Source organism: Oncorhynchus keta, chromosome 18, assembly GCF_023373465.1.
Source record: "Oncorhynchus keta strain PuntledgeMale-10-30-2019 chromosome 18, Oket_V2, whole genome shotgun sequence".
In the NCBI taxonomy this organism is placed as follows: domain Eukaryota; kingdom Metazoa; phylum Chordata; class Actinopteri; order Salmoniformes; family Salmonidae; genus Oncorhynchus; species Oncorhynchus keta.
The window spans coordinates 52039939-52051419 of record NC_068438.1 but is presented as its reverse complement, the minus strand read 5'-3'; the positions used below and the strand labels follow the sequence as shown (position 1 = coordinate 52051419).

Genomic DNA, 11481 nt, shown 5'->3' with positions numbered 1-11481 from the left:
GAGGAATAGGGACAGTCAGGGAGGAGGAATAAGGACAGTCAGAGAGGAGGAATAAGGACAGTCAGGGAGGAGGAATAAGGACAGTCAGAGAGGAGGAATAAGGACAGTCAGAGAGGAGGAATAAGGACAGTCAGAGAGGAGGAATAAGGACAGTCAGAGAGGAGGAATAAGGACAGTCAGAGAGGAGGAATAAGGACAGTCAGAGAGGAGGAATAAGGACAGTCAGGGAGGAGGAATAAGGACAGTCAGAGAGGAGGAATAAGGACAGTAAGAGAGGAGGAATAAGGACAGTCAGAGAGGAGGAATAAGGACAGTCAGAGAGGAGGGATAAGGACAGTCAGAGAGGAGGAATAAGGACAGTCAGAGAAGAAAATTAGGAACAGTTTTGTCTGACTGCAGTCATAACAGAACAGAACATAACAGAACAGTTTTTTAAGACGGTATTTGTTTCCTGTTGTACATGTTGTCTTGTCCTGAAGTTCTAGCAGTCAGTCTCTGCCTTGGTCTGTCCTAGCAGTCAGTCTCTGCGTTGGTCTGTCTTGTCCTGTAGTTCTAGCAGTCAGTCTCTGCCTTGGTCTGTCTTGTCCTGTAGTCCTAGCAGTCAGTCTCTGCCTTGGTCTGTCTTGTCCTGTAGTCCTAGCAGTCAGTCTCTGCCTTGGTCTGTCTTGTCCTGTAGTCCTAGCAGTCAGTCTCTGCCTTGGTCTGTCTTGTCCTGTAGTCTTAACAGTCAATCTCTGTCTTGGTCTGTCTTGTCCTGTAGTCCTAGCAGTCAGTCTCTGCATGGGTCTGTCTTGTCCTGTAGTCCTAGCAGTCAGTCTCTGCCTTGGTCTGTCTTGTCCTGTAGTCATAACAGTCAGTCTCTGCCTTGGTCTGTCTTGTCCTGTAGTCCTAGCAGTCAGTCTCTGCCTTGGTCTGTCTAGTCCTGTAGTCATAACTGTCAGTCTCTGCCTTGGTCTGTCTAGTCCTGTAGTCACAACAGTCAGTCTCTGCCTTTGTCTGTCTTGTCCTGTAGTCCTAGCAGTCAGTCTCTGCCTTGGTCTGTCTTGTCCTGTAGTCATAACAGTCAGTCTCTGCCTTGGTCTGTCTAGTCCTGTAGTCATAACAGTCAGTCTCTGCCTTGGTCTGTCTTGTCCTGTAGTCCTAGCAGTCAGTCTCTGCCTTGGTCTGTCTTGTCCTGTAGTCCTAGCAGTCAGTCTCTGCCTTGGTCTGTCTTGTCCTGTAGTCATAACAGTCAGTCTCTGCCTTGGTCTGTCTTGTCCTGTAGTCATAACAGTCAGTCTCTGCCTTGGTCTGTCTTGTCCTGTAGTCCTAGCAGTCAGTCTCTGCCTTGGTCTGTCTGATGACCTGTAGTCCTAGCAGTCAGTCTCTGCCTTGGTCTGTCTGATGACCTGTAGTCCTAGCAGTCAGTCTCTGCCTTGGTCTGTCTGATGACCTGTAGTCCTAGCAGTCAGTCTCTGCCTTGGTCTGTCTTGTCCTGTTGTCCTAGCAGTCAGTCTCTGCCTTGGTCTGTCTTGTCCTGTAGTCATAACAGTCAGTCTCTGCCTTGGTCTGTCTTGTCCTGTAGTCCTAGCAGTCAGTCTCTGCCTTGGTCTGTCTTGTCCTGTAGTCCTAGCAGTCAGTCTCTGCCTTGGTCTGTCTGATGACCTGTCCCATGTGGCGCAGAGCATATGAAAGTGGAGTTACATTGTTAATTTAGGAAGAGGAAGAATGATGCCTAAGCTTGTGAAGACGTGTGTTGTCTTGTACTGCAGTTGTAGCAGTCACTTTGTCTCTGCCCTGGTGTGATGACATGGCTTGACCTGGGTCCCATCATGATCAGAGCAGAACACTTCAGGTCACTCAGTGTGCTTTCGATTGTTATGTATACTGTAGCCTGTAGCTGTTATCTGTAGTAGTCACTAGTAGTCTGCAGGTCTGTGTAGTCTGTAGCTGTTATCTGTCAGTCACTAGTCTGTGTAGCCAGTAGCCTAAATAGTCTGTAATAGTCTGTAGTAGCCTGTAGTAGCCTGTATTGTCTGTAATAGTCTGTAGTAGCCTAAGTAGCCTGTAATAGTCTGTAATAGTCTGTAGTAGCCTGTAGTAGTCTGTAGTAGTCTGAAGTAACCTGTAATAGTCTGTAGTAGCCTGTAGTAGCATGTAGTAGTCTGTAGTAGTCTGTAGTAGTCTGTAGTAGCCTGTAGTAGCCTGTAGTAGTCTGTAGTAGTCTGAAGTAACCTGTAATAGTCTGTAGTAGTCTGTAGTAGCCTGTAGTAGCCTGTAATAGTCTGTAATAGTCTGTAGTAGCCTGTAGTAGCCTGTAATTGTCTGTAATAGTCTGTAGTAGCCTGTAGTAGCCTGTAATAGTCTGTAATAGTCTGTAGTAACCTGTAGTAGTCTGTAGTAGCCTGTAGTCGTCTGTAGTAGCATGTAGTAGTCTGTAGTAGCCTGTAGTAGTCTGTAGTAGCCTGTAGTAGTCTGTAGTAGCCTGTAGTAGTCTGTAGTAGCCTGTAATAGTCTGTAGTAGCCTGTAATAGTCTGTAGTAGCCTGTAGTAGTCTGTAGTAGCCTGTAGTAGTCTGTAGTAGCCTGTAGTAGTCTGTAGTAACCTGTAGTAGTCTGTAGTAGCCTGTAGTAGTCTGTAGTAGCCTGTAGTAGTCTGTAGTAGCCTGTAGTAGTCTGTAGTAGCCTGTAGTAGCCTGTAGTAGCCTGTAGTAGTCTGTAATAGTCTGTAGTAGCCTGTAGTAGCCTGTAATTGTCTGTAATAGTCTGTAGTAGCCTGTAGTAGCCTGTAATAGTCTGTAATAGTCTGTAGTAGCCTGTAGTAGCCTGTAGTAGTCTGTAGTAGCCTGTAGTAGTCTGTAGTAGCCTGTAGTAGTCTGTAGTAGCCTGTAGTAGTCTGTAGTAGTCTGTAGTAGCCTGTAGTAGTCTGTAGTAGCCTGTAGTAGTCTGTAGTAGCCTGTAGTAGTCTGTAGTAGTCTGTAGTAACCTGTAGTAGTCTGTAGTAGCCTGTAGTCTAGTAACCTGCAATAGTCTGTAGTAGTCTGTAGTAGCCTGTAGTAACCTGCAATAGTCTGTAGTAGCCTGTAGTAGTCTGTAGTAACCTGCAATAGTCTGTAGTAGTCTGCAGTAGTCTGTAGTAGCAATAGTCTGTAGTAGTCTGTAGTAGCCTGTAGTAGCCTGTAATAGTCTGTAATAGTCTGTAGTAACCTGTAGTAGCCTGTAGTAGTCTGCAATAGTCTGTAGTAGCCTGTAGTAGTCTGTAGTAGCCTGTAGTAGTCTGTAGTAACCTGCAATAGTCTGTAGTAGCCTGTAGTAGTCTGTAGTAGCCTGTACACTACTGGTCAAAAGTTTGGACACACCAACTCATTCAAGGGTTTCTCTTTATTTTTTACTATTTTCTACATTGTAGAATAATAGGGAAGACATCAAAACTATGAAATAACACATATGGAGTCATGTAGTAACCAAAAAAAGTGTTAAACAAATCAACATATATTTTATATTTGAGATTCTTCAAAGTGGCCAACCTTTGCCTTGATGAAAGCTTTGCACACTATTGGCATTCTCTCAACCAGCTTCATGAGGTAGTCACCTGGAATGCATTTCAATTAACAGGTGTGCCTTCTTAAAAGTTAATTTGTGGAATTTCTTTCCTTCTTGATGCGTTTGAGCCAATCAGTTGTGTTGTGACAAGGTAGGGGTGGTTTTTCGACAATAGCCCTATTTGGTAAAATACCAAGTCCATATTATTGGCAAGAACAGCTCAAATAAGCAAAGAGAAAATACATTCCATCATTACCTTAACCTCTCTGGGATAGGGGACAGTATTTTGACATGCGGATGAAAAGCGTGCCCAAAGTAAACTGCCCGTTACTCAGACCCAGAAGCTAGGATATGCATCTAATTGGTCGATTTGGATAGAAAACACTCCAAAGTTACCAAAACTGTTAAAATAATGTCTGTGAGTGTAACAGAACTGAAACAGAACTGATATGGCAGGCAGAAACCTGAGAAAAGCCATCCAGGAAGTGGGATTTTTTTATGTTTGCAGTTTTCCATTGACAGTATCCAATGACTTAGGACTCAGATTGCAATTCCTTTGGCATCCACTAGATGTCAACAGTCTTTAGAAATGGTTTCAGGCTTGTATTCTGAAAAATGAGGGAGTAAGACATCTCTGAGTGAGTGGACCCTGGGAAGTCCCCAGAGCTGCTGAGCCGATCGAGAGCGCGCCCTTCTTGTTTTTCTTTTATATTGACGAAGCTATGGTCCGGTTGAAATATTATTGATTATTATGACTAAAAACAACCCGAGGGTTGATTATCAACATCATTTGACATGTTTCTATGAACTTTACTGATACTTTTTAGATTTTTCGTCTGCTTGTTGTGACTGACTTTGAACCAATGGATTACTGAGGTTTTTGGATATAAAGATGGACTTCATAGAACAAAACAAACATTTGTTGTGTATCTGGGAGTCTTGTGAATGCAACCATATGAAGATCATCAAAGGTAAGTGATTCATTTTATCACTATTTCTGACTTTTGTTACTTCTCTACTTGGCTGGTAACTGCGCTGTCCTCAGATAATCGCATGGTATGCTTTCACTGCAAAGCCTTTTTTAAATCTGGTTGGATTAACAAGATTAAAATTAAATTTAAATTCATCTTTAAACCCGATGTACAACACTTATATGTTTTATGAATTTTTATTATTTCTGTTTTTGAATTTGGCGCTCTTTCACCATATGTTGGCCAGGTGGGACGGTAGCGTCCCACATACCCTAGAGAGGTTTTAAGACATGAAGGTGAGTCAATACAGAACATTTCAAGAACTTTCAAAGTTTCTTCAACCATGAAGTGCTATGATGAATCTGGCTCTCATGAGGACTGCCACAGGAATGGAAGACCCAGAGCTACCTCTGCTACAGAAGGTAAGTCCACTAGAGTTACTAGCCTCAGAAATTGCGGCCCAAATAAATGCTTCACAGAGTTCAAGTAACAGACACATCTCAACATCAACTGTTCATAGGAGACTGTGTGAATCAAGTCTTCATGGTCGAATTGCTGCAAAGAAACCACTGCTAAAGGACACCAATAAGAAGAGATTTGCTTGGGCCAAGAAACACAAGCAATGAACATTTGACCGGTGGAAATTTGTCCTTTGGTCTGATGAGTCCAAATTTGAGATTTTTGGTTCCAACCACCGTTTCTTTGTGAGAGGCAGAGTAGGTGAATGGATGATCTCTGCTTGTTTGGTTCCCACTGTGAAGCATGGAGGAGGAGGTGTGATGGTGCTTTGCTGGTGACACTGTCTGTGATTCATTTAGAATTCAAGGCACACTTAACCAGCATGGCTACCACAGCATTCTGCAGCGATACGCCATCCCATCTGGTTTGGGCTTAGTGGGACTATCAGTTGTTTTTCAACAGGACAATGACCCCCTCCACACCTCCAGGCTGTGTAAGGGCTATTTGACCAAGAAGGAGAGTGATGGAGTACTGCATCAGATAACCTGGCCTCCACAATCCCTCGACCTCAAACAAATTGAGATGGTTTGGGATGAGTTGGACCTCAGAGTGAAGGAAAATCAGCCAACAAGTGCTCAGCATATGTGGGAACTCTTTCAAGACTGTTAGAAAAGCATTCCAGGTGAAGCTGGTTGAGAGAATACCAAGCGTGTGCAAAACTGCCATCAAGGCAAGGGGTGGCTATTTGAAGAATCTCAAATATAAAATATATTGTGATTTGTTTAACACTTTTTTGGTTACTACATGATTCCATATGTGTTATGTCTTCACTATTATTCTACAATGTAGAAAATAGTAAAAATAAAGAAAAACCTTAGAATGAGTAGGTGTTCTAAAACGTTTTACCGGTTGTGTAGTAGCCTGTAATAGTCTGTAATAGTCTGTAGTAGCCTGTAGTAGCCTGTAATAGTCTGTGGTAGCCTGTAATAGTCTGTAGTAGCCTGTAGTAGTCTGTAGTAGGCTGTAGGCCTGTAATAGTCTGTAGTAGCCTGTAGTAGTCTGTCATAGTCTGTAGTAGTCTGTAGGCCTGTCTCTTCTCTTTCCTCCCACCAAGTGGCTCCTCTAGGCTGCCTTCCAAATGCCACTCTATTCCCTTTATAGTGCAGTATTATCCCCCAGTGGCCATAGGGCTCTGGTCAAAAGTAACACACTCTATAGGGAATCGGGTGCCATTTGGGATGTTCTTCTAGAAAGGTGCTCCTTCGCATCTCAGGAGGAGGAGAAGGGCTACCCCTTCTCCTCTACTCCCCCAGCTGGTTCATCTAGTAGGGCCACTCCTTCTCCTCCTCCCTCCCCCAGCTAGTTCATCTAGTAGGGCTACCCCTTCTCCTCCACCAGCTAGTTCATCTAGTAGGGCTACCCCTTCTCCTCTCCTCCCCCAGCTGGTTCATCTAGTAGAGGTACCCCTCCTCTCCTCCTCCTCCTCCCCCAACTGGTTCATCTAGTAGGGGTACCCCCTCCTCTCCTCCTCCTCCCCCAACTGGTTCATCTAGTAGAGGTACCCCCTCCTCTCCTCCTCCTCCCCCAGCTGGTTCATCTAGTAGGGGTACTGCTTCTGTTTCTTCCCTGAGAAACAGGCCATCCAGGTACACAGCAGCATTGCAGCAGCGGCCCCAGCACCCGTACAGTAGTAGGCCCAGCCAATCTCACAGGAACCTAGAGAGAGAGAAATACATTTTGACAGTACAAATGTAAATATTCATGTTTGTGTGAGTATTGGGTTATGGCAGCAGAGTCTGTGGAGGTTGATATGTTTTTGGAGTGTAATTCCCAGTTTTAAGGGCCTATATCTCTATGTGCTAAATTACAGCATCTATGCTAAACGTACGCTAGCATCTTAGCATCTATGCTAAACGTACACTAGCATCTTAGCATCTACGCTAAACGTACGCTAGCATCTTAGCATCTACACTAAAAGCATCCACATGCTTCCCAGTTGAAATAGTTTGGAGAAGTTTGTGTGTATATTATGACAACATTTTGTGAGGTTTTTGTTTGTTTTGTACTTTGGTGAAAGAAAAAAATATATATATTTTTTCTGGAGGCAAGCTGAAGTCTTACGCCCCTTCGTCGGTGATTGGTAAACAGTAGGGATTCTTCAATAAAGTCTTTGTTGACATTCAATGAGAGATGACTTGTTTTCATGCAAAACATGTTATGTAAAGTTGTGTGACTAAAATCACCTCTGCAAAAACGTCAAAAATTTAGGACAAAGAGTTATCTTAGATTAATTTAGTACAATTTTTTGGCTACGGTATCTCAAAATGGACAAGCAGTACTAATGCTGCTTTATTCTCGCTTTTCAAGCGAAGGTCTTTTAAGGACACTCGTTCAGTTCACCTAGCTGAACTGAAGCATGCCGACGCCTTAAGCACACACTAGCATCTTAGCTCCTATGCTAAATGTAACCTAGCATCTTAGCTTCTATGCTAAACGTACACTAGCATCTTAGCTTCTATGCTAAACGTACACTAGCATCTTAGCTTCTATGCTAAATGTACACTAGCATCTTAGCTTCTATGCTAAACGTACACTAGCATCTTAGCTTCTATGCTAAATGTAACCTAGCATCTTAGCTTCTATACGAAACATACACTAGCATCTTAGCTTCTATACTAAACGTACACTGCATCTTAGCTTCTATGCTAAACGTACACTAGCATCTTAGCTTCTATGCTAAACGTACACTAGCATATTAGCTTCCAAATGTTTCCTTTGAGGAAACAGGTCTCGGACTACTTGGCATTTAAGCTTCTGACTTTTCCCTCCCTGTGTGTGAAATAGGGTCATTGTTGCAGACAGTCATTCACTAAACAGTGTTAAAACTGAAGTTAAAACATACATTATTATGCCTCCTTATAACAGACATTATTATGCCTCCTTATAACAGACATTATTATGCCTCCTAATAACAGACATTATTATGCCTCCTTATAACAGACATTATTATGCCTCCTTATAACAGACATTATTATGCCTCCTTATAACAGACATTATTATGCCTCCTAATAACAGACATTATTATGCCTCCTTATAACAGACATTATTATGCCTCCTTATAACAGACATTATTATGCCTCCTTATAACAGACATTATTATGCCTCCTTATAACAGACATTATTATGCCTCCTTATAACAGACATTATTATGCCTCCTTATAACAGACATTATTATGCCTCCTTATAACAGACATTATTATGCCTCCTTATAACAGACATTATTATGCCTCCTAATAACAGACATTATTATGCCTCCTTATAACAGACATTATTATGCCTCCTAATAACAGACATTATTATGCCTCCTTATAACAGACATTATTATGCCTCCTTATAACAGACATTATTATGCCTCCTTATAACAGACATTATTATGCCTCCTTATAACAGACATTATTATGCCTCCTTATAACAGACATTATTATGCCTCCTTATAACAGACATTATTATGCCTCCTTATAACAGACATTATTATGCCTCCTTATAACAGACATTATTATGCCTCCTTATAACAGACATTATTATGCCTCCTTATAACAGACATTATTATGCCTCCTTATAACAGACATTATTATGCCTCCTTATAACAGACATTATTATGCCTCCTTATAACAGACATTATTATGCCTCCTTATAACAGACATTATACCTCTCTATAAGACATTATGCCTCTCTATAAGACATTATACCTCTCTATAAGACATTATACCTCTCTATAAGACATTATACCTCTCTATAACAGACATTATGCCTCTCTATAAGACATTATACCTCTCTATAACATACATTATACCTCTCTATAACAGACATTATCCTTTAATACTCCATAATGTTTCATCTGTAGGTGGCTCCTTTAATATAATGTTTCATCTGTAGGTGTCTCCTTTAATATAATGTTTTATCTGTAGGTGTCTCCTTTAATACTCTGTAATATTTCATCTGTAGCTGTCTCCTTTAATACTCCCTAATATTTCACCTGTAGGTGTCTCCTTTAATACTCCATAATATTTCATCTGTAGGTGTCTCCTTTAATATAATGTTTCATCTGTAGGTGTCTCCTTTAATATAATGTTTCATCTGTAGGTGGCTCCTTTAATATAATGTTTCATCTGTAGCTGTCTCCTTTAATATAATGTTTCATCTGTAGGTGTCTCCTTTAATATAATGTTTTATCTGTAGGTGTCTCCTTTAATACTCTGTAATATTTCATCTGTAGCTGTCTCCTTTAATACTCCATAATATTTCACCTGTAGGTGTCTCCTTTAATACTCCATAATATTTCATCTGTAGGTGCCTCCTTTAATATAATGTTTCATTATGGAGTATTAAAGGAGGGAAGACCAAAATGTGATAAATATACCATCTTTGATGAGTTATTTCTCTGTTATGATTTTAGATACAATGTAATGTATATGTCAACAATCCTTCCTCCAAAACACCATTCTATGAATTACATGTTCTGAAAATCCCTAAATATATTTGTATTTATTTTGTCATGATTTCATGAGGAATCCCGATAGACCTCATAGAAATAAAGGTTAAATAAAAAAATAAAGATACCCCATAGTTACCACAAACTTTATTGGACATTGATTACACTGTGATTATCATTATACCAAAACAGTTGTATAAACAGCCTCACTTTATAGGAACAACAAACCCCATTCTATTCTCTATCTCTAAATCTCCTTCATAGTTGCCTACTAATTCCTGTGGGGGTGATAAGGGCTGACTGTAGAGACATCACAACATCTGTGCTGAGACAAACTGTCTGTTTTCTTCTCCCAATGCATGCTGGGTAGTCCCAGGGGACACCTGACTGTGGCCAAAACGGCACCCCATTCCCTATACAGTGCCTATGTGGCTCTAGTCAAAAGTTGTGCACTATATAGGGAATAAGGTGCGATTTGGGGACCGGCAACTATCTGTCTCTATACGGAGAAGAATGATGCTCAGAATCACTCTCAGAATATAATGACCCTCTACACAACTACAGCTACAGAGTCATCTTCATATAACAAACATTTATGCAGACAGCAACAACACTGATATAACAACTCACATGAATTCCTATCTTTAGGCTGTTTTGGTGTTAAAGTAGCTTCAATACCAATACCAATTCACGGTTTAAAGTCCTACCATTTTGGTTTGTTTATTATTTTTGTGGGGAACATTTGATTGTCAAAATGTTTTCCTATCTTTAGGCTGTTTTGGTGTTAAAGTAGCTACAATACCAATACCAATTCACGGTTTAAAGTCCTACCATTTTGGTTTGTTTATTATTTTGTGGGGAACATTTGATTGTCAAAATGTTTTCCTATCTTTAGGCTGTTTTGGTGTTAAAGTAGCTTCAATACCAATACCAATTCACGGTTTAAAGTCCTACCATTTTGGTTTGTTTATTATTTTTGTGGGGAACATTTGATTGTCAAAATGTTTTGCTTGTTTTTTTTTCTCCCCGGATGATTTTCACAGGGTTAAATGTACATGCAGTGCATTGTGGGAAAGTATTCAGACCCCTTTCATTTTTTGTTCCTTCACAATTTTTGTTACATTAGGAGTGAACTCTGTACGGATCTATGTTGTGGATGGAGGAGCTAAGTCTGTACAGTTCTATGTTGTAAACTCTGTACAGAGGTGTTGTAAACTCTGTACAGATTTACGTGTGGATGGAGGAGTGAACTCTGTACAGTAAACTCTGTACAGATTTACGTCGTGGATGGAGGAGTGAACTCTGTACAGATCTATGTTGTAAACTCTGTACAGAGACATTGTGGATGGAGGAGTGAACTCTGTACAGATCTATGTTGTAAACTCTGTACAGATCTACATTGTGGATGGAGGAGGAATTCTGCGACAATGTTGCAAACTCTGTACATATCTATGTTGTAAACTCTGTACAGATCTATGTTGTAACCTCTGTACAGATCCTGGATGGAGGAGAATCTGTACAGTTCTGTTGTAAACTCTGTACAGATCTATGGTAAACTCTGTACAGATCTAGACCCAGTACAGATCTATGTTGTAAACTCTGTACAGATCTATGTTGTAAACTCTGTACAGATCTACGTCGTGGATGGAGGAGTGAACGAAACTCACCCAGTTCAAACTGGTCGGAGGTGTTGTTGCAGGTCTGTCGGACCTCCTCACTGTCCCAGCCCAGCGGGTAGAGAGCACAGCCAGACCCTATCAGCAGACCTGGGAAGACAGAGAAAACACAGAGAATTAGTCACTACACTTCGAGGAGAAAAGAGAAAACAGGTCAATCAATTTAAGTACTGTAGAACTGTTGGGAAACCAACAGAGAGAGTACAGGCCAGGGTCACAGGAAGACGGATGCGAGCAAGCACTTTATCAAAGACCTTCTGATCATTCGACTAATTCAGGAGAAAATCCACCTAGAGAAGAGACATACAGTGAATCCCAGGCTTCCACCCAGAGACCCAGCTACCCCCTCCTATATTAGCAAG

The 11481-nt window shown here is 41.1% G+C and overlaps 1 protein-coding gene and 1 long non-coding RNA gene across 22 annotated transcripts; both read right to left on the bottom strand.

The window, feature by feature from the left end:
- Positions 1-1884, bottom strand: LOC127908957 (RNA-binding protein 25-like). 15 transcript variants are annotated; one of them, XM_052468830.1, is made up of 3 exons: positions 1433-1884; positions 907-1258; positions 1-822 (listed from the first exon to the last, which is right to left on the bottom strand). In XM_052468830.1, the coding sequence occupies exons 1-3, from the start codon at positions 1665-1667 to the stop codon at positions 489-491; spliced, it is 921 nt and encodes a 306-aa protein (XP_052324790.1). In that variant the 5' UTR covers positions 1668-1884; the 3' UTR covers positions 1-488. The 15 variants fall into 15 exon arrangements, 3 of the variants coding, with proteins under 3 accessions (XP_052324790.1, XP_052324788.1, XP_052324789.1); XM_052468828.1 differs by having other exon boundaries at positions 3-1258; XM_052468829.1 differs by having other exon boundaries at positions 3-1216.
- A 228-nt stretch (positions 1885-2112) lies between these two features.
- On the bottom strand, positions 2113-11214 carry LOC127908971 (uncharacterized). Of its 7 annotated transcripts, none has more exons than XR_008069340.1 (4): positions 11111-11214; positions 3186-6667; positions 3040-3089; positions 2113-2684 (listed from the first exon to the last, which is right to left on the bottom strand). It is a non-coding gene; the product is annotated as an uncharacterized LOC127908971 (long non-coding RNA). The 7 variants fall into 7 exon arrangements; XR_008069341.1 differs by having other exon boundaries at positions 2113-2674; XR_008069343.1 differs by having other exon boundaries at positions 2113-2674; positions 3040-3079.
- Positions 11215-11481: the final 267 nt, after the last annotated feature.